Source organism: Gracilinanus agilis, chromosome 1 (assembly GCF_016433145.1).
Source record: "Gracilinanus agilis isolate LMUSP501 chromosome 1, AgileGrace, whole genome shotgun sequence".
Classification (NCBI taxonomy): Eukaryota; Metazoa; Chordata; class Mammalia; order Didelphimorphia; family Didelphidae; genus Gracilinanus; species Gracilinanus agilis.
In genome coordinates this window covers 85,749,935-85,777,659 of record NC_058130.1, presented here as the reverse complement: position 1 = coordinate 85,777,659, position 27,725 = coordinate 85,749,935, and the positions used below count along the sequence as shown (strand labels likewise).

The window sequence follows — 27,725 nt, the reverse complement described above, 5'->3', positions numbered from 1 at the left end:
AATAGACTTATGTAATCCTTATATAATCCTTGGCTCACTTCAGAAAAAGTATGTGAAACTATTAATCAAAGGAACTTGTTGAAAGCTACAAAATAAGACTCTTGGGACTCAGGCACAGAGAGCTACTAGGAAATCTCCCTGAATTTTGATGGATCTGTTTTTAATCAACAGTCAAGTACAAAAATTCATTTCTTACCAAAAACTAATAACAAATCATACTTGCTTAAAGTTTCCTTCCTCATTAACTTTTTATTTCTAAGTAGCTGATTATGATGGAAACAACTTTCCCCACTTCGTAATAGAAATACCCACAACACAGCCAAGTCATGGTCTTTATTTCCCCTGTTCATATACTTTAAGGATAATACCTGTCATAACAGGTTAAAACCTGTAAGCTGGAGAAGCAAAGTGAACGCTTCTTGACTGATTACACTAAAGTAGTCTAGGGCAGTGATGGGCAAACTATTCCCCGCGGGCCAGATCCAGGCCATAGTTTTGCCCATCACTGCCTTAAGCAATTCCCTAATCACTACATCTGGATGTGGGAGCTAGTGAGTAGGGAATTGCTTAAGGCAGTGATGGGCAAAACTATGGCCTGGATCTGGCCCATGGGGAATAGTCTGCCCATCACTGGCCTAGGGAATGAGAAAACTGTCAGATAATACTGTAGGAAATGCCCATTTGAATCCTATCATTGTAGACCCAGAAGGCAAATCTGTTTTTTTCTCTCAATTCTGGGACAATAAATACAGAAGCAAATGATGTAGTGGAAAGAAAACGAAAACTGGTCACGGAGTCAGAAGACCCGAGTTTAAGTCTTGTGTCTACCATCTACAAGCTGTGTGGCCTTGGGCAGCAAAAGCTCACATTTACCTCAACCCTGTGAGGCAGATGCTGTTACTATCGTCATTTTGCAGAGTGTAAGACTAAAAATGAATGAATACTCCAAGTATTTAAATTTATAGGATTTAATAACAAAGAGAGAGAGAGAAAAGGGGTTCCTTCAGCCGAGTGAGCAGAGCAAAGAGCCAGACACCCAGCAGCCTACCACGCTTGAGCCAAAGCCAAAACCCTGCCAAAAAAGCCCCCTCAGTGTAGGTTTCAGCAAATTTATAAACAAACCCATGCCAGGGCACAATACCAGGATGCAAAACAAGGGAACCCTGGGAAGAGTAAAGAATGCTGGGAAATGAAGTCCCCAGGGTACAAATTTCTAAAACACAAGAGGAGAAAATGGAGTCTCAGAGGCTTGGCCCAAAGTGACACTGAAAAAATGTAAACTGAGCCAAGATTTGAATGCAAGTCTTCCTCCTCACTTCAAAGTCAGGGCTCTAGCAATACCACCACATTCTCTCTCTAGTGACAACCTCAGTGTTCTCATCTGTAAAAAGAAAATAAAAACATTTGCCTGGCAATTAGCCACTGTGAAGATTAAAGGAAATAATGAATGAGAACAGATTTTGTAAACTTCAAAGTGCTGTATAAGAGTGATTACTGCTGCTGATGGCAATGGCAACAAAATCACAAACATTCAAAATGCAAGCAAGGGAAGACCCTTAGTTAAACTATGGGAGTAATAACCAGCCCTGCAGAGCCTGGACTCAAGAGTCAGGACAGAGGTGCTGGCAAATGTCATCTGAAGCCCTGCCTGGCCAATTAGTGGTGAGGCAAAACTGAGGGCCAGGTCAGGATCCTTCCAGGCAAGAGTATGTCCTCTGTATCCACTCATATCCTCTGGGAAGAATGAATGTCCTGGGCCCTGAAATGATGCTACTATTTAAAGATTTGTTTTTGTTTTGGAAGGGTGCAATAACTGATTCACCAAATCACTTATTTTTCTTTTGAATGTTACATCAAGCAACATTAGATGCCAATCTTAATTAATTATTTGCTGATTATATGACCTGAGGCTCTTCAGTCTGTGCTGTCTGAGTACAGTCTAACCTACAGGGTCCCTCACAAAGCCTTCCCTGACAGCCTCAGCCCCTAGAGACTTCTTTTCCTTTTGATCTTTTCTAGCCCCTACTGTAGCCTGCATCTGAAGTTTACTGAACACCTTGCTTGGTACTGTTAATTATCTTTTTATTCCTATATTTCCCTATCTAATCAGAAGAAAACACATTGAAGGCAAGGATAATGTCTCATAAACCATCATCATACTAAAAAATACACATAGATGTACATGACAGTTTTCAAATATTATTGTACAACCACTCTCTCATCCCATCTTGACAACTATTCCATGAGGCACGAATTCTTTTCCTATTCTATAGGTGAGGAGACCAGGGAGGCTGCATGACCCAACAACTAATAAGCCCTAGAAGTAGGATCTTACTGAGACCTTGGCTCTTGGTTCACAGCCCTTTACAATACAACCTGCAAATCTAAAAACCCTTCCAGCTTTAAATTCTATGATCATGTTGCCTCTAACCCTTCTCCCTTATGGGCCTGTACATGGCACCTTACACAAAGTGGGCCTTCATGCTTACTGACTGATTGCTTGATACAGCATGGGGTTGTGATTGGGTTAAATCCCTACATCCCACTACCAGAAGAAAACCTATGTGCTTTCTAGCTGTCCTGGTATACATTCATCCGTGAGCTGAAACCTAAATGTTTTTAAATAATTACATCTCTCAGCAAGGAGCCTCTGTCATCTAGTAAGAATGCTAATTGGCTAGTTTTGGCTATGACTATGTTGAGAAAAGGCAGCGAGCTAGTTATATAATTGCAGCTGGGATACAATGAACAAAGTGATCAGTGCCTGGAAATCTGCTCTGGGACCCTAAGGGAGAATAGCTTGGTATTGAGGAGTTGAGGAGGGAGCTGAAGGCAACAGCTAGCCTTTCATCAGCTGAAGTCCTGCCTGAAGGTATGACACAACAGGACAAGGCCTTGCCTCCACAAAGGCACTATCGTTTACAGAATGTCTTCACTTCCATTATCTCACTAGATGCTCAATAGTTTCACAGGGGAGGCAATATAGGAGAACCTATTATACAGAGAAGAACATAAAGCTCAGGAAGGTGACTGAACCTTTCTGAGATCAGATTCCTATAAAGTAATGGAGCCAGGACCTGAATGCAGGCTTTCTGAAGGGCCTTGGCAAAAAGCAGGCTGAAAGGTAAACTCGTGGGGGTGCCTTTTCTGAAGGAGAAAGCAGGTCAAGCCATCCCTTTCCCTACTCCACCAGGCTCAACTATTACAAGTTTCCCTATTGTGATGTGAGAGTCAGATGAGTTCCAGGTCTCTGACTAGCCAAAATACCAATAATGGAATAGCAAAGAGAAAGCTAGGTGCCCTGGAATGAATAGTAAAGTGCTCAGGCTTCCCAGTCCCAGCCAAGTTCACAAGGGTCATCTTAGTCTTGAATGCAATGGCTTCCTGGATCCTAGGGCTCTTGACATAGGTTGTCCAAACAAGGAGCTTCAAAGAGATCAAGAATAGTCTTTCTCTTGACTGAAGGAAGAACGATTTAAAAAGGGAAAGGACATGTCACTAAACACAGCATTTGCTCTGCTTCTTTGGCACTGAGGCTGAACAACTTAAGCTCACTTTATGATGATTAAGGCTATGGTTACAAGAGAGAAGACCTATGGGACAATGGGTCACTGGGGTCATTTTCCCAAACTCTGTACCTTTTTAAAAGCAAACTTAAATGTTTTTTCAAGTACACAAAAGGTTTGGCAAATAGACCATTTGAGAAACAACTTTTTACATAACATGAAATAATGCCAAGCAGGAGGGAGGAGCTTGGGAAAGGGGAGGGCTGGGGGGTGGTTCACTCTGGTTACAGAGAGGGCACGCTTATCATGGTAATCAAGGACACCCTGGCTTTCCTACATGGACACATTCCAGAGTTCCCAATACTATTGGAAAAGACCAGGAAAAGGACTAGAAGGAAAGTTAACATACTAGATAAGAGTGAAGAACCAAAAAGACAGGCTAGAACACTATAACATCAAATCTATTAAAAAGAAATGTGAAAAGAATAAATTCAAAGCAGTTTGCTTGTGTTCATAAAGAAAAAAAAATGGGGACTATGTGACTAGCAGACATCAAAACTAATCCAGTCTCAGTGAACTTCCTCATACCTGGAATGTTGGCCCTCCTCAGCTCAGCTCAAATGCTGTTTCCTCCAAGAGCCTTTCATGATTTCCCCAATTGTTAGTATACCCGTTCTCCCAAATCTCTGTCTATATCCTATATTTACTTCTCAGTGAATATTTTGTGTTGTTTCCTTCTCCCAAAAAAATGAAGATCATAATGGCCAGGGAATATCTCACTTTTGCATCTGTATCCCCAGTGCCTAGCTTAATAAAGGCTTTTAATTGATTGATGATTAAGGAAGTTATAATTCTGTAGTACTCAGTTTAGTTCTGGATACTATATTTTAAGAAGAACACTGATAAAGCAGGAGTGTGTCCAGAAGATAGTAACCAAGATGGGAAGAGCCTTGAATCCATGTTAAATTAAGATTAACTGAAGAAAATAGTGATATTTAGCCTGGAGAAGGGAAAAATTAAAGCTTGGTATAAGGAAAATTTCCTAACAATTAACTTATCCAATGGACTGGATTGCCTTAAGAAGTAGTGAGTCATTCATCTCCCCACTCTCCTCACCTCCACTGAAGTCTTTTAAGCAAAGACTGGAAGACCACTCATTGGGTATATTGTAAAAACTGTTGTCTGGGTATAGGTTGTACTAGATGGCTACTGAAGTCGTTTCTAATTTTGAAACCCCATTACTTTAAGTAATCTGTTCTGAGACATGGAGTCTACTCAAATCTACTGTGGGGTGGGCTAAGCTGTCTCTTCAGTAAGAGAAGGCTCTTGGGAGAAATGTGGAGGCCATTTGAATGGTTCTGAACTGCCAGGTGTGCAGATATTCTTTCTTGCTTTGCACATGGTAACAAGTCCAAAGTTCCTCTCCTAACACCATTTTTCTATGGTGTAAATTCACTTACAATCTATATGCTGTGACACCACCAGTAGCTCTGTGGCATCCTAGGATAGATGTGAATGGAACCTGGAGATCCCATAGGAGAAAAGAAAACAGCAAAAAGAAGAAATCACAAACTATAGTCTACTTCCTCATCAACTCAATAGGATATAGGCAAAATGTATTAGGCTGCATGACATCCAAGCTCCATTCTTACATTCATTCTGATCATCAAACAGGAAGAATGAGTGTTCTGTATGAGTGATACTGATTTGAATTAAAAAAAAAAAATTTGGTTCCCTATATTTAATCAACTGATATCTACAGAGCAAAAGCAGAATTACTACAGGCACAAAAAAATACATTAAATGTAATTAAGGAGAAACTGAGAAACTATTTGGTACAGCATAATGAACATTATATAAGGAAGCAGGAAGCAGTGGACCTTTTTCCTGATGTCCTATTTATTAGCTCTGTTATTCTGATCAAATCAGTACTTCACCTGCTGAAGACAGGAGGCTAGATTCCATTTCTCAGATTTAAATCTGTATCCAGGCTTCTCCTCACCTTCTTCAAGGGGAACAGCAGGAATAGTATTTCTGTTTGACAACATTTCAAATAGATGACTCATAAAGCATCAAGTAATAGGGCTAAGAAAGTACATTCTCTCAGTTCAGCTAACAGGCAACACATGATTCCAGCTTCTAGAAATACACAAACAACTCTGGGCAGGGGCTTATGGATCATCAGCTCTTTAAAAAAATGTACACTTGACTCTGGAGGAAAATGCCACTGCCTTTGAGTCCCTTGTTGGCCAAAACAGTCTTGGGCTTTGGGCCTAGAGCCACAAGGCTGTCTTAGGAGTCTGATGAGGAACAGGCAAAGAGAATCTAGAAATCTTATTTCATTTCTCCCTTCTTAGCTAGTGTACTTCCTTTAGCAAACACTTAATTAGTTCAGCTCTTCCTGATAAGGAAAGCTTTCCTGTAACATAAACAGAAGGAAAAACCAATTTTCTGGCAATTTTTCCTGTGCTGGTAACAAAAGCTCCTCAGGCTGTGCCAGCTAAGAGCAGCAAGAGATGCCTAACAATGAGGCACTTCTAGCTTTATGCTCACATATGAATTTGCTCCTAATTGCCAAAGGAATTGGAAATTCTGAGAGGGCAAAAGAAAACCTTGGAAGATTTTTGAGCAGAGAAATGGCATGACCAGATCTATATAGAGGAAAGGTTATTCTGGGAAGAAAGTAGAAAAGGGAATAAACTGGAAGATTTGTTAGCAGGCTACTGCAACAGTTCAGATCAGTGGCAATGAGAACCTATGCTACAAGGGCAGTGACAACGGGGAGAGAAAAGAGAGGACAATGTGAGCAATGTTGATGAGGGTCAGTCAACAACTTTGAGCTCATTATTTGTGGGAGAGTAGAGGTGAGTTGAAGATAATCAAAATTTTGAACATAGCAGGTAAATGGCAATGTTACAGATGGACAATAGTGAAGTCAAAAGGCATAGGTTTAGTAGGAAAATAAACATCTTGATTTTAGATATGCTGAATCTGAGGTACTGGTGGGATATCTTGATGAAGATGTCTTGGAAAAAGAGAGACAGAGACAGAGAGAGAGACAGACAGACAGACAGAAACTGAGACAGAGACAGAGACAGAGATCTAACACTCAGAAGATTGCAAGGTAAGGCTGGGGATACAGATTTGGAAGCCTAATGGTTTTGACAGGTCTGACAGCTGTAAGCTGGCAATAAATGGGATCACCAAAGGAGCATTGGGGTAGAGAAAGAATTCTGAGGAATACTCAGAAGGAAGAAGATAGACAAGGAAAAGTTAGAAATGTAGGAGAATAATCAGGAGAGTGTGGTGTCTCTGAAATTGTCTTGAGCCCTCTTCTCTCCCTCTCTAGACCAGTGGTGAACCTATGGCACATGTGCCAAAGATGGGGCTCTCTGTGGACACACATGCTCCCCCCTCCCCACTCCCCCACCCCGTTCATTACTAGAAAGGCAGCGGGACTCAGGCAGAGCTGTTCCCCTCCCCCTCTCCACTGTGTTTGATAACATTTTTTTCACATCCCGCACCCCTCTGCCTAGCAGGAGCCCTTCCTTCCTCCCTAGTCTGGGGTAAGATGGGCAGCTCACAGACAGCAGAGCTGGAGGGGAGCAGGGTGCTTAGATCACTCCTCTCCCCCTTTCTATTCTCACTGATGACATTCCTCACTTCACTCACTCCTCTGCCCAGCAGCCCAAATGTGGGAAGCAAACCCTGAAACCCCATCAAGCAAAGCTCTGAGGACATGGAAGGCACCTTCAGCAAAGCTGAAAGCCATAACACAGCTGAAGCTTGCCACGTATCTCAACTTTTCACCCCGAGACCTGTAGCCCCAAGCTCCCCCTCCCTCTTGCCCTGAAAAATCACTGATGTATGCTTTTCCTTGGGAATCTAAGCCCCCAATGGGGCCACTTTCTTCCTGCCTTGTGGGGAATGAGGGGTGAGGGCACAGCACACTGCCTCTAAAAGGTTTGCCATCACTGCTCTAGACTATTTCATCTGGCAATCTCATCAGAACTCCCATGGATTCAGTGATTCTCAAATTTACTTGTGTAGGCCTGACCTCTAGTCTCACATCTCTCACTACTGGCTACCTATCAGGCATCTCAAACAGGATGCCCTATAGACATCTTAAGCTCAACATACCCCAAAATAAACTCATTATCTTTCCCCCAAAACTCTCCACTTTTTAAAATTGCCCTATTGCTGCTGAGGGCACCACCCTCCCTGCAGTCACCCAGGCTCAGAGTCTATGTATCATCCTTGATTTCTCATTCTCTCATCTTTCATATCCAGTCAATTGCCATATGCTCTCATTTCTTCTTTGGTAACATCTCCAACAAATGCGTCCTTCTTTCTTCTGATATGACTATCTGCCTTGAGCAGGTCCTCATTACCTCATTCTAAGACAACGGCAAAAGCCTATCAGTTGGTCTTCCAGGCTCTATTATCTTTCCATTTCAGTCTATGCTCTACTTGGTTATCAAATTAATCTTCCTAAAGCCTAAGTCTGACCATATCACAGTCACCTTCCCCCACTCAGAAACCCTTGTGGCTCCCTATTGCTCCCAAAATAAAATACTGAACTCTCTATTTGGTTTTCAAAGCCCTCCATAATCTAGCCCCTTTCTATCTATCTATTATCCTATCTATTTCTTCCTTGCACATAGTTGACTACATATTGTCTTCCCCATTAGACTAGATGCAATTTGAGAGCAAAGACAGTCTTTTGCCCTTCTTTGTACACCCAGCACTTAGAACAATGCTTGGCACACAACAGGAATGTAATAAATACTAGCTAACTGACTGATAATAGTTGGAGAGGGTGGAAGGATCAAGGGAAAGATTTTTTAAGGAATGGGAAGAACTGAGAATGTTTATAGATAGATGAAAAGGAGGAACCAGTGGGGAAAAAAAGGGAATCAAGACAGATGAGATGATTGCTGAAAACAAGGAATACAATCGAGAGTACAGGTAGAGAGACTAACTTTAAAGAGTGAAGAGGCTGTCTCCTCTGCAATCAGAAAGAAGAAAAGGTGGGAGTGGAGAGGAGATAGTGCTGAGATGTTTTATGGACTAAAGGAAAGGAAATAAAATTAAAACAAAAGATAAAACCTAATGACTTTGGGGTTCATTAAGAGGAATGGTGTCTATGAGAAAGGTAACAAGTCCATTGTTCTTTACCCTAGTAAGACCACATCTAGAAAACTTTTTTTCTGTTTCTATTTTCTATATAAGGTTTCTATATCATTTTAGGACATTGACAAACTCGAACATATCTAGAATGGTGAGGAGAATGGTTTAAAAAAAATACCTGGCACTTAATTTTGGAAGATGTTTAGTATGGAGAATCTCTATTTCCATCCACCTTGATTCATTCCCACCATCCATCTTTGTAACTTGCACTGCCAAGAGAATCACATCACTTTTCTGGCTGGGTCCACTATAAATTCATGTTATCGCATTACAAGTTGAAACTCACTGCTGTATGGCAGTCCTTAACTGACTCTATCCTAATCACTTTTTTTAAGGTAGTAAATTTTATTTTATTTCCCCCTAATTACATGTAAAAAGATTTTTCATTTTTCAAAGAATATTAAGTCTCAAATTCTCTCCCTCCCCCCAACCTCTATCCCCTTTGAGATAGCAATCTTATATAGATTATACATGTACAATCATGTAAAATATTTTTCCATATTAATCTATTTGTGGAAGAAAACTGAAATAGAAAAAATTTTAAATGAAAAAAGTTTGCTTTGGTCTGGATGCAGACTCTGTTCTTTTTCTCTGGAAGTAGTTGGCATTTTTTATCATGAGTCCTTTGAGAGAGTTTTGGATTGCTGAGGATAGTTGTTATTCACAGTTGTTCACTATAAAGTATTCCTATCACTGTTTTATGTTTTGTTCTGCTTATTTTACTCTGCTTCAGTTCAGTTTTTCCAGGTTTTTCTGAGCTCTTCCTGCTTGTTAATTCTTATAGCACAATAGTATTCCATTAAAATCATATTCTATAACTTAGCCATTCCCCAATTGATGTGTATCCTCTCACTTTCCAAATCTTTGCCTCCCCTAAAAGAGTTGCTTTAAATATTTTTGTACATATAGGTCCTTAACTCTTTTTTTATTTTTTTATTTTTTATCTCTATGGGATACAAACCTAGTAATGGTATTGCTGGGTCAAAAGGTATATATACTGGGGGGGAGGAGGGGGAGCAGCTGGGTAGCTCAGTGGATTGAGAGTCAGGCCTAGAGACAGGAGGTCCTAGGTTCAAACCCGGCCTCAGACACTTCCCAGCTGTGTGACCCTGGGCAAGTCACTTGACTCCCATTGCCCACCCTTACCACTCTTCCACCTAGGAGCCAATATACAGAAATTAAGGGTTTAAAAAAAAAAAGGTATATATACTGTTTTATAGCCCTTTGGGCATAGGTCCAAATTGCTCTCCTGAATGACTGAATCAGTACACAACACCTCCAACAATGCATTTGTGTCCCAGCTTTCCTATATCCCCTCCAAGTTTTGCCATTTTCCTTTTCTGTCATAATAGCCAATCTGACAGGTGTGGGGTGGTACCTCAGACTTGTTTTAATGTGTATTTCTCTAATTAATAGTGATTTAGACCATTTTTTGCATGACTATGTAGGCTTTAATTACTTTGTTTGAGAACTGTCTGTTCATATCCTTTGACTATTTATCAATTAAGGAAGGACTTGAATTCTTATATATTCAATTAATTTCTCTGTGCATTTGAGAAATGAGGCCTTTATTATAAACTTGTAAAAATTTGTTTGCACCGTTATGATTATTGTATATTACTTTCTACCCCATTTACTGCTTTTTAGTTTCTGATCTCCATCTCCCCCAATTTGCCCTCTTTTCTATCAGTGCCACGCTCTTCTCTTATCTCCTTCCCCTCCTATTTTCCTATAAGGTAAGATAGCTTTCTATACCCAAGTGATTGTGTATGTTCTTCCCTCATTAAGCCAATTCTGATGAGAATAGGGTTCACATTTACATCCCCTCCACTGTGAATGCTTTTTCATATACAGTAATTTTCCCCATTCTATTTTCCCTTCCCCTCCTCCCATTGTATTCCTTTTCCCCATGCCTTAATTTTGTTTTATTTTTGTATATCATTTTATCATATTCACACCTTCACCTTTTGTCTAGATATACTCCTTCTAAATGCCCTAATAATGACAAAGTTCTTTGGTGTTACAAGAACTATCTTCCCCTGTAAGGATGTACACATCAGTTAACCTTATTGAATGTCTTTTGATTTCTCTTGAGTCTTCTACATGAGAATCCAATTTTCTAGTCAGTTTTGGCCTTTTCATGGGGAATGTTTGAACGTCCTCTATTTCATTAAATATGTATTTTTATTCCTGAAGGATTTTGCTCAGTTTTGCTGGATAAGTGATTCTTGAAGTCTTAGCACCTTTGCCCTCTAGAATATTATATTCCATGCTCTCTGATCCTTTAATGTAGAGGCTTCTAAGTCTTGCGTAATCCTGATTGTAGCTCCATGATATTTGAATTGTTTCTTTTTGGTTGCTTACAATATTTTCTCCTTGACCTGGGAGTTTGGGAATGTGGCTATAATATTCCAGGGAGTTATCCTTTTGGGAGTTCCTTCAGGTAATAATTGGTAATTTTTTTTCAATTTCTATTTTGTCCTCTGGTTCTATAATATCAGAGCAGTTTTCCTTGGTGATTTCTTGAAAGATAATGCCCATGCTCTTTTTTTGATCATGGCTTTCAGGTAGTTCAATAATAAGTAAATTACCTATCCTGGATTTATTTTCCTTTTGCCTATGAGATATTTCACATTTTCTTCTATTTTTTTTATTCTTTTGGCTTTGTTTTAATTTTTTCTTGATGTCTTATGGAGTCATTCACTTCTTAGTTTTTAAAGCATCATTTTCTTCAGTGACTTTTTGTGCCTCCTTTCCCATTGGGTCAATTCTACTTTGTAAAGAGTTCTTTTCCTCAGTGAATTTCTGTACTGCTTTTCCCAAAGGGCCAATTCTGTCTTCCAAAAAGTTTTTTCTTTAGTGCATTTTTGTGCCTCTTTTTCCAATGGCCTGCCTATTTTTTAAGATATTAATTTCTTCTATATTTTTTGTGCTTCCTTTACCAAGGTGTTAACTCTTTTTTTCATTATTTCCCTGTATCACCCTCATTTCTTTCCCAATTTTTCTTCTACCTTTCTTATTTGATTTTTAAATCCTTCCTGAGCTCCTCTATTAATTCTTTTCGAGCTTGAGAGCAATTAATATTTCTCTTGGAGGATTTGAATGTAGCAATATTGATTTTGTTGTCTTCTGCTGAGTTTGAGTCTACCCTGACACCGAAATATCTTTTGAGGTTGAATTTCTTTTTTTGTTGTTTACTTATTTTCCTGCATTTTTCTTTTAGTTTAAAAAACTGTTAAAGTTGTGTTCTATAACTGTGATGAAAGGAACTCTGTTTCAAGTTTTAGGTTCTTTATGCAACTGCCTTCAGAGCTGGCTCTGAGAATCTATCTACTTTTAGTTCTTCTGAGGTAGCATGGTAAGGAAAGGCAAATTTAACTACTCTCTGGGCCTGTGTTCTGGTCTGCGAGTAACCCCAAGCATTCTTTAACCCAGTGATTCCCAAAGTGGGCACCACCCCACCCTGGTGGGTGCTGCAGCAATCCAGAGGGGCAGTGATGGCTACAGGTGCATTTATCTTTCCTATTAATTGCTATTAAAATTTAAAAAAAAATTATTTCCATGGGGGCTAAGTAATATTTTTTCTGGAAAGGGGGCGATAGGCCAAAAAAGTTTGGGAACCACTGCTTTAACCCTTTGGAACTGTAACCAGGGTTCCCTACTCTCCTGTGATTGCAAGTGCTGGTGTATGCTGAGACTGCTCCCCCTGGACCACAAACCTGGTTCTGCATATGGGCAATGCAACAAGAGTTTTGCACCCAGAGCCAACAAAGGGACTTTTATAATTTCCTTCTGTGCAGTTGTATGACTCCCTCTCCCCACCCCTACCCTTATCATCTGTGGCTAAGGCTCTGGAAGCCTTGGCTGCTGCTTCACTTGCATCCAAGGCCTGTTGCCTTGATGGGGTCTGCCCTGGCATACTGCACTATTACTCCACTCTGGTGTACTAACTCCCTCATGCCAATCTTCTAAGTTGTTTTGGGCTGAAAAATTATGTCACCTTGTCTTTTTATGAGTTATGCTGATTCAGAATCATTTTGAATTCATTACTTTTTGGAGGGTAATTTGGTAGTGATCAGATAAAGATAGAGAGATAGTACCTTCTCCCTCTTATTCACTTTGGTAGTTATTCCAAAACTCTTTTTTCTTCGAGGCGTTAATGTTTCCCCTTCCTATCCTTTAGTGGGCATCCTTGATTCTTCCTTCATCGAGAAAATTCATGATTGTCCATTAAAGACTCCCTTTATCTCTCCTATTCCATATTTCAAAATGCTTCTATATCTTTACCCATCTTTTCCTCCTTTGCTCTCATTTCTACAGAAGCAGTGGCTCTTCTCTTTGCCAAGACCACACCCTCTATCTGCGCCCTCAACTCCTTCCCCTCCAGCAATATGCCCTTCATTTCCCCCTTTCATCTTCAGTTTTCCCATATATTGTTTTTTTAGGTTTACCCTATCCTTAAGAAATCTTGATTCTGTCAGCTTCTCAAGAAATCACTCTAAATCTTTTCTCCTTTTCAATGCCAAATTCTCAGAATTGTTTACCCTTAATATGTCTACTTCCAGACCTCCCAATCGCTTAGGGCTACCTCCTCCCTCCTCCCACTTCCTTGAAACTGCTCTCTCTAAGGCTACTAAAATTCAGAATTCATTGGGTAACCAAATGCAAAAAGTAGCTGTGAATAGTTGAGTGTTAATGTGGCAGGAGTTCTCCAACAGGATAAAAAAGGACCCATTTATTCATGCTTTCAGTTATTCCTGGTCAGCCAGAAACACTGGAGGTCTGCCCAAAAAGCACTGGAAGTCTGTCTACAGCAGTGCTCTGCCCCTGGCAGGGGTCACTTTTGCTTCTACCACCACCCATTTTTTGATTCTAAGATAGAAGGTAAGGGTTAAAAAAAAATCTCTTCAGATCAAAAATCATTAGGGATAATGGTAAAATCTTATGTGCAAAAAACCATCAATTTCACAAATACAAGATGGCAAAGGTGTGGTTAGGCAGCTGTTTGAAAAAGATCTAAGAGCTTTAATGGACCCCAAGCTGTTATGTAGTAGCCCTCCCAAAATCTAATAAGGCTATAAACTGCATTGAGAGGAATAGTTACCAAGAATAAGGAGATGAGAGTACCCTCTATACTCTGTACTTGTTAGTCTTCATCTGGAATATTTTGCCTAGTTCTGGGCTCTAGAGTTTAAGGGGAAAATTAATAAACTGGCTTGTGACTGGAGGAAAGCAATCAGAATGGTGAAGTTTATGTCATATAAGAAATTAGGCATGTTCATAAAGCTTGAAAAAAAGATTTAAGGGGTTTGCTGTCCTATGGAGAAATGATTAGTTTGCTTTCTTTAGCCCTAAAGGGCAGAGCCAGAAGCAATGAAAAGTTAGAAAGAGGTAAATTTAGATTTACTATCAGGAAAGATTTCCCAACAATTACAGTTATTCAAAAAGGATTTTTAAAAAAAGTGTAGGGTGCTAGATGGAATGTTATTTGTGAGGAACAGCAAGAAATGCAAAGGTTTTACACAAGCTGTCCCTGATGCCTAGAATGTACTCCTTCCTCACCTTTGTTTCTCAGAATCCTGAGAAATCCCTTCCTTCAATGCCACCACTTCCTAGACCAGGCCTTTTCTCATTCTTCCAGACACTAGTGCTTCCTCCCAAGAAATTAACTTATATTTATATAATAATATTATTATTGTTATTATATTTATTATTAAAAATCTATTTTTTATATAGCGACAGCTTGACATAGAGAAGAAAAGACCTGAATTTGAGATCTGTTTCTGACACATACTTGGCTGTGTGATCCTGGGGAAGGGATTTAATCTCTAAGCACTCCCATGCAGTTTTAAGACCAGAAAATGCAGAAGAGTTGATGACTTAGACTGATGGAGGAAATTTCTTTCTAGAACAATGAAACCACAGGTCTAAAACCTTTGCTATACAGTATACACTTCCATGTGAGCCTGTTATTTTCCTGGATAAAATATGAGCTGCTTGATCATTAATTGATTGTTCAATGTAAGGAAACACTTCCTACCCAGCAATTAAAAATATCCAATAGGGAAAATATTACTTCATGAGGAAAAAGGTTCCTCCTTTTTTAGGGTTTAGACATAAATTGAACTAGGTGACCTCTGAAGTCACTTCCTTCCCTGAAGTTCTTTCTACCTTGAGATTCTATGAATTTGAGGAAACTCATACTGAAGACTGTTATTTTAATTTTATTCAAATCCATACCTTCTGTCTCAGAATCAATACTAAAGTATTGTATTCAAGGCAGAAGTGTGGTAAAGGCTAGGCAATTGGGATTAAATAATTTGTCAAGGGTCACACAACTAAAAGTGTTTGAGGTCAGATTTGAAGCCAGAGCTCCCCATCTCCAGGCCTGGCTCTCTATCCACTGAGCCACATTGATGCCCCTGTAACTGTTATTAAAGATAGGAGATAGGGATGTAGCTAGGGAAAAGAGAAAAGAAAAATAAATCTGGAACAGATGCTATGGGAAATAGCATTAAAAAAAAAATAATGGCAGCATAAAAAGATTGGCAAAAAAATGTGGAGAACCTGACAGAAATTTTGCAAGGCTCCTTCCCAAACCAAATCTATAATCCTATGATCCTTTACATCAGAAATCTGTAACAGTCAGAGGATAGAGTAAAGCCAATCTTTTCTGGGGGTGATTCTCACTCTGATCCTGGGCTCCTTAGCACTGCTCTAAGCTAACTAATCATCCATACAGACAGAATTCAGCCATCTGTTGATGCCACCCAAACCTGTCAGAAATTTGGGCCAGGAAGACAACATAAATCATGGAGGAAACAGTGGGATGGGAATGGATCCTGCTTTAAATTATGCAACAATAGGTATATTTCTTCATTTTCCTCTTCTTTCACTTGGCCCAAGACCCTCTCTGAGTCATAAACATTCTGTAGGGATCCAACAACCTTCTACATTACTAACACCAGGACATCTCTTACAAACAGCAGCTTGTAGCTGGTATTCCTCAACCCTTCCCTACAAATGGCTGAGTTACCAACATTTTACAAAAGCTTCATGTTGTTAGCTTGGAGGTAGAAAAATCAAGCTGGGGATGAGCTATATCATATGCTAAGCTATGCCAATCAGCTTTTCCTCTTTTTCTCTGAAATGCCATTTGCCCTTGCTAATTAGCAAAAGGCTACAAATTGAGATCATTCAAGTTAACCTCCCTGCCCCACTACAATAACAAAAAGGTTTTTTGTGTTTTGGGTTTTTTACCATATTCGCCAAAGCGAAGGGACTCCCACTGTTGCCACTCCACCAGTACGCTGACGGCTCGCACTCCTGCGTAGATTAGCAGCATCCCCAGGGTGGCATCGAGGAGGAAGTTGATAAGATACCTAAAGAAAAAGGTGTGCATAGGCATGGTCAGGAAAAGCAGAAGTATCAGCTTCCCTAATTTCAGGCAAAGGGACCCTAATTTACAGGGACATCACACTTCCTAAAAGTAGTATTCCACAGAACAGTGATGGTCAATTTAAATATACTCCTTTGAAGAAAAGGTAGATAATTAAAGCATCTCTGGGGGCTATCAAGGTTGAGATGCTTATCTGTAAAAAGTTATATAATTTTCTTAAGGTACTACAGCTACTCACTTTAAAAATAAACTAGCAGGCAGTTAGGTGGTCCAATAGACTGAAAGCCAGGTCCAGAGATGAGAGATCTTGGGTTCAAATCTGACCTCAGACACTTCCTAGCTGTGTGACCCTGGGCAAGTCACTTAATCCCTATTGCCTAGCCCTTACTGCTCTTCTGCCTTAAAACCAATACACAGGATTGATTCTAAAACAAGAAAGTAAGGGTTTAAAAAAAATAACCCAGTAGCTTCAGCAGTATACCCAAACTAGTTCTCAACAAGGACATTAAGAGGTGATTATACTTTTAAAAGATTCTTCCTTTAAATATGCTTACCCTGGTGAATTGAGGTATTAGCTTACAGGCCATTAAATACAATTTATATCTCTTTGATTGAATTAGATTAGGAGGAATAGCAAAGAAAGGATAAAAAAAATTTATAAAGTTAAAACTAAATTATTGTGCCCAGCAAAGGATGATTCAATAGAAATTAAGAACTACCTAGAAATGAGGACAGAAATTAATGGGTAAAAAGGATTTGGCTTATAAATATTATTCAACATATATTTATTGAACAATGTTTATGTACAAGGTACCACACTAGTTTTTGGGGAAAGTGATGATGGGCACACAAAGCAAGATATGTCCATACTCCCTATCCTAAAGGGTAGGAAGGGAATATCACAGTAGAGACAAGCATCACATCTTTCGCTTCATCTTTTTCAGTCTGTTTCTATCTGGTTGCCATTATACTGACCATGAGATTTAATTTTGTCTTTCTGAAACCCCAAGAAAACAATCTTCCTTGCCTAATCCCCTTGTCTAATGCTGCCATCTCCTGAGGCCCTTCCTAAAAGGAAGAAAGAAGGCTATGACAGAAGGCAGTGCTCCATCTGCTGGAAGCACCCTCATAAGGCAGAGAGAGATTTATGGATCCAAAACTTCGGAGCCTCCACTTTATTTATCTATTTATCTATCTATCTATCTATCTATCTATCTATCTATCTATCTATCTATCTATTTATTTGTTTATTCATTCATTCATTCATTCATTCGTTTATTTATTTGTCTATTTGTTTATTTATTTATTTGTTTTGAGAGCCCTTACCTTCCATCTTAGAATCAATACTGTGTATTGGTTCTAAGGCAGAAGAGTGGTAAAAGCTAGGCAGTGGGAGACTTGCCCAGGGTCACACAGCTAGGAGCTTTAAACCTAGGACCTCTCTCTAGGTCTGGCTCTCAATCCACTGGGCAACCTAGCTGTTCCCTAGAGGCTTCATTTCAATGGACAAGTAGAACTATTTCCAAAAGAGAATAGCAGAAAGAGCACTGGCAACCAAGAGACCCAGGGTTTCCTACTAGCTCTGCCATTAAGTTGCTAAGTGACTCAGCACCTATGATTTCATTCACAGGATCATAGATTTAAATATAGAATGGCCTTAAAGGCCTAGTCCAAACTCTTAATTTTACAGACAAGGAAACTGAGGCCCAGAGAAGCTGACTTGCCCAAGAGTAGAGAGTAGTAATGAGCAGAAAGGCTTGTGGCCTTAGAGGTTGAAGAACTGGCTTCAGGCCTGCCAGTGACATACATGATCAAGGGCAAGTCTTTAACTTTCAGTGTTCCAGGCAATGTTCTCAAGACAAGTTATGTAAGAGTTGCTGATGTGTATCTGTAGAGGTAGTTTCCGTCCAGGAAATTCCCCAGATCAATAAGAACATGTCTGGGCTCCTGTCCCTGACCAAAGAAAACCTTCATTCAATTCAATTTTGGGTTTTAAAGCACCTACTGCATGTGAAGCACCAGTTGATTTCTATGGTGCCCTAACAGATATAACACTGTGATTCTATGAATAAAAACGCAACTTGAAAGCCCCACTCTGGGAAACTTGGCAATGCACATCTAAAACAAAGTAACAATACTAGTCATGCTTTCTACTGAGCAATAGAGGCTTTTGACACTGGTGAAAAGTCATTCTAATATTTATTAAAAGGCATAAGAAGTAGACAGGCTCCTCAAACTCATTCAGGCATGAGTTAAACTAGCTGCAATCACTCATCTCTGGCCAGCTTTCTGGGGCTGTCATACTTGCCCAGAATCACACAGCTATGAAAGACAAAAATGAAATAGTTCCTGCCTTCAAGGAGTTTACATGCCCACACAATACAAGTATAAGCCATATAAAAGGTTGATGACGGTGGGGTAGCAATAAGAGGCTCGGGAAGGATCATGTAATCTGAGCTTCCAAGGAAACTAATGGATTTTAAGAGACAAAAAGGCATTCAAGTAGTTATGGATGAAAGGGAAAACAGTTGCTTTGCCCAACTACTTGTCTTTCCCCTAAAAAATCACAAGAGGTCACTCTTGGATCACAGATGAATAAAACAGCACCTTATTTTCAACATCATAATCTAAAATCAGAATCTCAAAAACCTTTAGGCTCTACCCCTTGTTTTACAGATGAGGAAATTTACAGATGAGGAAATCGGGGAGGGGAATGCCAAGGTCATGAAGCTAATGGCAGAATCAAAATCAGAACTCAGCTTTCTTTTCATTTCTTTTCTTTAAAAACACAACCAAACAAAAAAAAAAACTCTTACCTTCTCTCTTAGTATCAATTTCAAGACAGAAGGGCTAGGCAGTTGAGGTTAAGTGACTTGCCCAGGATCGCACAGCGAGAAAGCATCTGAAGGCAAATTTGAACCCAAGTCCTCCCAACTCTGGGTCTGGCACTCTATCCACTGTGATACCTAGCTGCCTCTCTTACTGTTTTCCAAACCGTGCTGCCTTGAAACATCCCAACTTATTATTTTTTTAATGAACATTACATTATTTACATTAAAAATAATTATGTGAAGATTTTACTGTAAAAGTTCAGCCAAAATTTTGTTTAAAGAGTTCTACTATTGTGTAAAGTCTAAGAACCATAGAATTTCATATCATAAAATCTCCCTCATGAGTCCATATACTAGCAGTAATGCCCACTCCTAACTTCACGTAGAGGGCATATTTTTTTCTTCATAGAATTTTGGGGTTGGGAGTGGCCTGAGAGGTTAGCTAATCTAACTCACCATCTAATATAAGAATCTCCAGCAAATAGTCATATAAACTCTGCATGAAGACTTCCAGTGATTCCTATAATATTCCTCTGAAACAGTAAGAGTAGGGATAGGTCTTATTATCTCACTTTGCAACTAAAGAAATGGAAACCAAGATATATTAAGGAAAATTCCTCTAAAATCAGAGAAAACCCAGGTTTCTTGATTCCCAAGCCATAGCTTCTTCTACCATGCATGAAGTAATTCTGGTCATCTCAGCATTACAGGACAATCCATATACTTTTGGTCTTTCTTAGCTAGAGAGGTGAGATTTACCTAAATATGTGGGTATTTGATTATTTTCTTTATTTACTTTAACTAGATCGTTAAGTTCCAAGACTATATTGAGACTTTTCCCCTTATCAACTTGCCAGTGATAAGTCATATCTCAAGAGAGGTGGCAGGGTGACCACAATAGGTCCATTCCCCTACTTCGAGACCATGAAACATCCAAACTATCCAGCACAGTTTTCAAAGGGCTTTGCAAATATCTCATTTGATCTTCATAGCACCTTCTTCACACCAACCCTGTGAAGTAGGTGCTACTATTAACCCCATTTTACAGGAGAGAAAATTGAGAGAGAGTTTAAGCCAAGGATCACTTAGATAGTAATGAGCAGGATTATCCTCTATGCCATCTAGGTGCCAAATGAGATGGATAATCTTTTCCCTCAGGCCTACTGGAGTGCTGCACAGGTTTCTACTTCACAGTGTCCTATCTCGTTCCCTCTGTTTTTCAGTTCTCTGGTCCAGCAATGGCAGTTCAGAGCTTTGCAGCCTTGATGCTACAGGGCTATGACCCCTAGAGTTATAGGGTTTGTTTGTTTCTTTCTTTTTAACTCCTGAATAGCCACCAAACTTCCAAAGCTAAGAGCTAGGGTTTCTATGGCCCTGGAAAGAGAGACCAGGGCTGGGGTATAGGACTGAGTTTGGTTGTAAGCCTGCTTTGGGTCCCTGGGTGTGCTAGGGAAGCCTTGCTGCTAGTAGTGTGAGAGGTAGGGGGAAATGCTGAGTGAGTCTCTCTCCTTTCTAGACTCCCATGGATACCACATTGATGTTCTTAAAGTGCAGGTCAAATTATCCTATCTTAGTTTGTACCAAAACCTTCAGTGCCTCTGTTTGGCAATTGAAGTCCTTCAGAGTCTGGCCCTAGCTCTTGTCTTTCATACACTGAAGGTCTCCTTGACATTTCCTGTGCTCCACATACCATGTCTTACTTCTCTGCCTCAACTTCTGCTCTATCCCTCATGCCTGGAATGCTCTTCTTCCTCACTTCTACCTCTTAGAAAGTCAAGTTCCCTTCAAAGTTTGGCTCAAAGGCCAAGGCTTTCAAATGGTTTTTTCTGATTCTTGCAGCTATTTGGGCTCCCTCCCAGTCCCTCAACAACCATCCTTCCCACACCCCCAGTCACACTGTTTTATTTTTTAATATATCTTGTATTTATCTATCTGTAAATATGTTGTATTCTCCTACTAGGATATAAACTCCTTCAGGGAAATAAATATCTCACTTCTGAATTTGTATTCCTAGCACATAGTAAATTAAATCAATGCTTGGTAATTGATCTAACATAAATGTAATAGAGATCAGAATTCAACAAAAATGGGTGAACAGTCCGCCAAACTGAAGGAGATCTAAGAGGAAGCACAGAAATTCATCATTTGCCAATAAGAAGTTCAAACTTGTATTTCTTGGGAATGAAATAGATTGAGGCCAAGAGAGTGAGCAAGTGAAGTTTAGGCAAAGCTATGTCAAACACAGAGTACTTACAGTGAACAAGGGTCCTCTTCAGTAAGGTCTGATAAATAGACATTTGCAAAGTGGATAAACAACATTCCTATGGCTTGTTTTGAAGTGTCTAGAAACCTGTACAGAAAAAGAAAGGGTAGTCAGAAGTAATGATTGAAAGGAATGGGATGCTTTCATCTCCCAAAGACAAACACAGTATGAGGGACTTGGATGCAAGAAAATCTGAGAGAGCTGCAGCAGTTCTAGAAGCCCAAAATAGAGAGATCTACCTCTCCCATTTCATCTCCCACCATGGTAGTCAATGACAATTTATGGTTAGCATTTTTGCCACAGTTTTAGTTACCATCAACAGCATGGCATTTGATAGGTCCACAATTACTGTCAAGACACTAAAATTAAAAATATTTTTTGATCTTTCATTTGATTTACTCACAATTTTTTAAGACTATTGAAAGAAAGAAATGAGTTATTTTTAGCCACTCAATAGAAGTCCCTTAGTGTGGATTTAGGTTTGGATCAGTGATTTTAACACTATCTACTTGCTTCATATGAAGTCCAGAAAGTCCATTTTTTAAAAAGACTACCCATTCAAGACTTGTTGGTAAGGTCTGATTTAGGGTAAGACCAATATATGCACAAGATCATCACCTTCCCTTCCTTCTACATTCTGAACAATCTGAGTTACCTCCATTTAAACAATGAGTGAATGAGAGAAGAACAACAGAAGTTCCCAGACCTTTGCACTGGGTTTGAAGGGAGTGTTGTTCTGTATATGATACAAGTATGGCTAAAAGGCAAAGTATAAGATTACAGCTTTTTCCCCACAGATGCAAATCCCCCAAGATAGTCCTTAGATGTATGGCTAAAGGCTGACCCAACTGATGTTGGTGACTCCTTCTCTTTTACTTTCCGAGCTGGTATACCCATTGCTGTGGTTTCTAGTGACCTCCAGCTGTGCCACACAAATCTTAGACTAACAAAGGGGATGGATGAGAAGTGAAGACTTGAGAGAAGAGTGTTATAGCTATAACATATGGGAGAAAAAGAGACTGTCTTTCTTGGAGTATTCCAAGTGTCATCTGCTACCGGGTCTCTCTGTACCAGGTTTCCTAAGAGGTGGTTTTTAGTAGCAAACATGACCAACATAATACGTGAGATTTCCTAACAGGAGAGTTGTTTACAGTTAAAAGTGATAAGTTCAACATCAGTGAAGTACATGATGCAAAATCTCTATAGAATTTGACAATGGGATGTTTTGCAGTGATTCTATTAGAATTTTACCTATGTGGAAAATGCCTGCTTTCTTGCTGGCAGGGAAGATCCCCAAAGAAGTAGTTCCAAAGGTCACCCCTAGAATAAGTGCTTCTTTCAAGCGGTTCTGTGCAGCTTTCTTTCAGAAGCACTATCATTTTTATCCCAAGAGGAAAAGTTACATCATTACTGGCTAGCTTTGACCTAAGCAACACTGAAGAACAAAAGTACCAAGAGTCAAAGGTAGGCATTAATATAAATTTGGAATGACAGACTTGATCTTTAAATGATGACTATTATATATTCAAGTTCACAGACTACCTACCATCATAAGTGGGGCTAACTTATTAGCCTATCTTACTCTGAGATGACATCAAAAGAGGAGCCTGCAGAAGAAAACTGATCACCAAAGAGATGGTAAAATAAAAATAGAGATTTTTTTAAAAAATATGAGAGAATCTTTTTTTTCTTGCATATTCCCCTGATGTTTGACTCTACAAAAGGTTTCTAGGTATTTTACATTCCATGTTAATATTCCATAACTTCTTTTATATTCCAAATTATATTCCATAACTTCTTTTTTTCACAAAATGAGCAGTGTTCTAAAGCCATTAATACTTAAAACTTACCATATCCTCCAGGGACGCCTTTCATGCTTTGGTTCTCTGAAGCGTTTGACTAAAAGAAAGGTAAAGATAGTGTGAATTCTCCAAGAAACAAGAAGTAAAATATATAAATATATATTTAGCTCACTAAGAGTATTCACAAGGCAGAATTAAGTCTTTATACCAAACATAGAAAAGAAATATCTAACAAAAAGTATATGGGTTCCATATGTCTGCTACTCGAATGGATACATAACTTCTCACAAAACTTTAAGAATGTGCAATTTTGAGGCAGAGCCAAGACAATGGAGTGGTAGAGAGCAGGATAGCAAGCTTTGCTCCACAAATTTCTCCAAAAAAATCTAGAAAACATATCTCCTGAAGTCCTAACAGGGAAATCCAGAAAAAGTCTTAGGTCTTAGATCTGTGGCTACAGGCTGATCCAACTGGTGCTGGTGATTCTTTACCTTCAGAGCTGGTGTACCCACTGCTGTATGGCTTTTAGTAGCAAACATGGCCAAGACAATATGAGATTTCCTAAACAGAAGAGTTCACAGTCAATAGCAGTGAGTTCAATATCAGTGATGTAAGTAATGCTAATTCTCTATAGAATTTGATAATGAACAAGTCATTTGTCTAGGCCAGTTCTACATAGGGAGATAAACAGGGAAGTCTATAGATGTTGGATATAAGATTGTTCAAAAAGCACAATGAGCTAAGAGCACCGTAGTGCCTAGAAAAAGGCTATGGACCAAAGAAAGAGGAGGTCCCAGACTAGCTACTGGGGCATTTCCAGACTGATATAGATCTGGAGGTACTCCAGTGTACCATAGGCACAGTTGCCTAACTGCAGATTTGTGCGCCCACCCACCCAGTTCCAGGTCACAGATCCAAGTTGGACTGAGAAAGGGACCTACAGAGTGGAGTTTTCAGGTAGGGAAGACCTGAGTGGTATATTGGAAAAAGAGGCCATTTGAAGCCAAGAGCTGCAGAACAGTGGCTCAAATCCAGGTGCAGAACAGGGTCTCGCTTAAAGCATCCAGGCCAGCCTGCAAAGGAATAACCAAGGCAGGAATTCTAGACCAAAGGGGAGTCTACAATTTTGCCATTCTAAATCAAGAGAGCTTTCCAGTTAGCTAACAGGGCGGAATACAGAAGCAGTCTCCTATCAAGTAGACTTAAAACCAGGCCAGGAACTTGCTGAGGTCAGACCAGGGAAGGCAGCAACAAGATTTTGCTCTGGGTCAGACCACTATGGGAGCACTGAAAGACTGTAGAATCCCCACCTGTCCCTGAGACCCTGGAATAAGACAACACTCAATACCCCTAAGAAAGAAGCAACAGGACCAGCCCAGACCTCTAACAGTGAGTGGAGTCCAATCCTAACATTAAACCTAAAGTTAGAAAGTAGGCTAGAAGAACGGGGGTTGGGGGTGGTGGTGGAGAACTGTAAGGGTTATTAGGATACCAGAGATTATCAAGACACAAAAAGAAGAAGAGAATAATTACAAAACATCTATAAGCAATGTCTCAGACAAAAACATAGCTTGGGTACAAACTTCATTAGGATTCCTGGAAGAGATGAATTAAGACTTGAAAAAAAAGTTTAAAAATGTTTTTACAAATAGAATGAGACTATAAGGAAAACACTGGAAAAGAAATGAGACCTATGGAAGAAAGAATTAGAAAGGGAATTAACAAGGGTAGTTAGGTTATTCAGTAGATAGAGCCAGGCCTGTAGATAAGAGGTCCTGGGTTCAAATCTGATCTCAGACATTTCCTGAGTCACTGTTGGTAAGTCACTTACCCTAAGTTGCCTAGCCCTTACCACTCTTCTGCTTTGAAACTAATACATCAATTCCAAGACAGAAGGTAAGGATTTTTTTTTTTAATTTTAAACCCTTAACTTCTGTGTATTGACTTATAGGTGGAAGATTGGTATGGGTAGGCAATGGGGGTCAAGTGACTTGCCCAGGGTCACACAGCTGGGAAGTGTCTGAGGCCAGATTTGAACCTAGGACCTCCCGTCTCTAGGCCTGGCTCTCAATCCACTGAGCTACCCAGCAGGCCCCAGGATTTTTTTTTTAAAGAAAAAAAGGGAAGTAATAGCTTGGCACAAGAGGTTCAAAATCTTGTCCAAAAAACAAGCTCTCTGAAAAGTAGAATAAACCAAATAGAAGCTAATGACTCAATGAGGCAATAAGAAATGTTAAAACAAAATTAGACTGGGAAAAAAAAGAAGAAAACACAACGTACCTCATAGCAGAAACAACTGACATGGAAAACAGGTCAATGAGAAAAAAATTAAGAATTATTGAATATCGTGTCCAAAGAAAAGTGCATATTTCAAGAGATTTCAAAAGGAAATTGCTCATCTCTCTTCCAATCAGAGATTAAAGTGTAAATAGAACCCATTAGTCATTTTCTAGAAGAAACTCCAAAATGAAAATTCCTATGAATACCATAGCCAAAATATTAGGTTTCCAGATCATAGAAAAAAAATACTCAAGGAATCAGTCAGGATTATCCATGATTTAGCAGCCACCACTATAAAAAGACTGGAGAATTTGGATACAATATTCTAAAAGAAAAAGGATACAGACTTACAATTAAGAAACACTTGCCAAATAATCAAAAATCAGTAATATTTCTATAAAATAACTAAATCCAAGAAGCAATGATAGAGAAATTCTATTACATAAATGCATAAAATACCTGTCAATTGATACCAAAGCACACAAAAGACCTTTTTGATTCAATTATAAAGTGCTTCTTAAAGAAATAGAGAATAACTTAAATAGTTCAGGCAATATTCAGTGTTCATTGGAAGACCATGACAATATAATAACTAGAATATTACCAAAGTTAATGTATACATTTTATACTATATCAGTCATACCAAAAGGGTACTTTAAATAATTTGATAAAATAAAAAAATTAATTTGAGAAAAAAAAAGATTTAGACTAATAGTCATCCCCTAATAGAAAAGCTATTTAAAAACACAGTTATCAAAAGAAGAATTGCAAGGTATTCACAACTACAGGAAAAAAATTTCTCCAAATTTCTACTAATAAGACAAATCAAAATAAATTTAAGTTTTACCTCACACCATGCAAATTGAAAAAACAAATGCCAATAAGCGACAGATGTTGGAAGGGTTGTGGAATGATAGCACAATAATATGTTGTTGATAGAGCTGTGAAATGACACAACCATTTTGGAAAATAATTTCAATAGGCAAATAAACGTCAAAAAAAGAATAACTTACCTAGCAAAACTTAGCACAATGCTGGGGTTAGAAAAAGTAAATATTTGATAAAATATAGAACTTCAGGTAGTCCTGAAGAAAAGACCAGAGCAATCTAGAAACTTTGTTCAAACAAAGGAATGAGTGAAGGGAAATATAAGAAGGTAAACATGGACAAAGATTAAGGATTTAACAAGGATAAATTGCTCACATTTAAATACAAGAGATGATATCTATGTCCCCTCTAATCTCCATCATCATCAGGGGTCCCAGAGGATGTCTAATACTTAGACAAGACCTGGGAATGGTTCTGTGATATTTTCATGATCTTAAGACAAGAAGAGGAATACTCTGAGGGTGGGTGGTTAGGAAACAATGAGGGAAAACTGTCTCACATAATGAGGGTGCACAAAGAAGACATCTATACCAACCAAGAGGGAGGAGGAAGTGAAACGGAGCAGTTAATACATGAACCAGAGTGAGGTTCTTCTCTTGAACTGTTTAAAGGGACCTTTCCCTTGGTAGCATTACACTTAGTTTTAGTAGGTAAGTTATTCTTGACTGTAAGCCCATATCCTTTGCCTACTGCAATACTGTATTCAAAGTTCTCTGCTCCTCTATAGTGGTGGCTGCTAAATAGTATGTGAAATACACTCACAACAGAGTTGGGTACAGAAATACAATTCATTCAACAGATATAGAAGGTAAAGAACAGAAGGGGAAAGGGGAATTATAAGGTAGGTAGTTTGAGGGAGGGATTAATCTCAAATATAATGAACTCTAAGAATGTACAAAAATATAGCTATTTGAGAGGTAACAAAGGATAAGAGTCTGAGGGGGTACCCAATAAACTGGAGACCAGATAAACAATTTATAGTACAGATATGTGATGGAATACTATCATGCTAAGCTCTCATCAGTGTAATAACTAAGATTCCAAAGGACTAATTAATGATGAAATATGCTATCCACATCTGAGAAGTGAAAGACTCAGAATGCAGAATGAAAAATATTTTTTTGGACACAGCCAATGTAGAAGTTTGTTTTGAGTTGCTATATATGTTTGTAATGGGTTTTGTTTGTCTTTTGTTCTTAATTTGGTGGGGAGGTGGTTGGGGAATGAGAAGGTGAATCGTGGTCAATTAAAGCAAATTTTTTTTTAAATTTCAAGAATGTGGAACTCCAGATAAAAATGAATATAAAAAAAAAGTTTAAAAAGTCAAATATGAAAAAATTACTTTTCGAAACTGAAAAAGAAAGTGCAAATTTGCATTGTAAGTATCCCCTCCATCACTATACATTGCAATGCACCTATAACACAGCAGATGGTACTGAAAAGTTGCTGCAGTCAAAAAATTAATCATCTCATGGCTAACTTTGTAATGAGCCTCTCAGAACTTAGCTGGATTGATCTGTAGGCCACAAACATTATATAGTTCTGTTGCTAAGCTCAAACCTGAAA

General features: G+C 39.0%; 1 protein-coding gene across 1 annotated transcript in view; it reads right to left on the bottom strand.

Annotated features, from left to right (window-relative positions):
- The window catches only part of LOC123244396 (store-operated calcium entry regulator STIMATE), a 59,244-nt gene that overhangs the window by 6,604 nt on the left and 24,915 nt on the right, over positions 1–27,725 (bottom strand). Inside the window, exons 2-4 of the mRNA XM_044672897.1 lie at positions 23,040–23,088; positions 21,181–21,276; positions 15,957–16,078 (exon numbers count right to left, since the gene is read on the bottom strand). Coding sequence (XP_044528832.1) covers positions 15,957–16,078; positions 21,181–21,276; positions 23,040–23,088 — 267 coding nt within the window. The remainder of the gene's footprint in view (positions 1–15,956; positions 16,079–21,180; positions 21,277–23,039; positions 23,089–27,725) is intronic.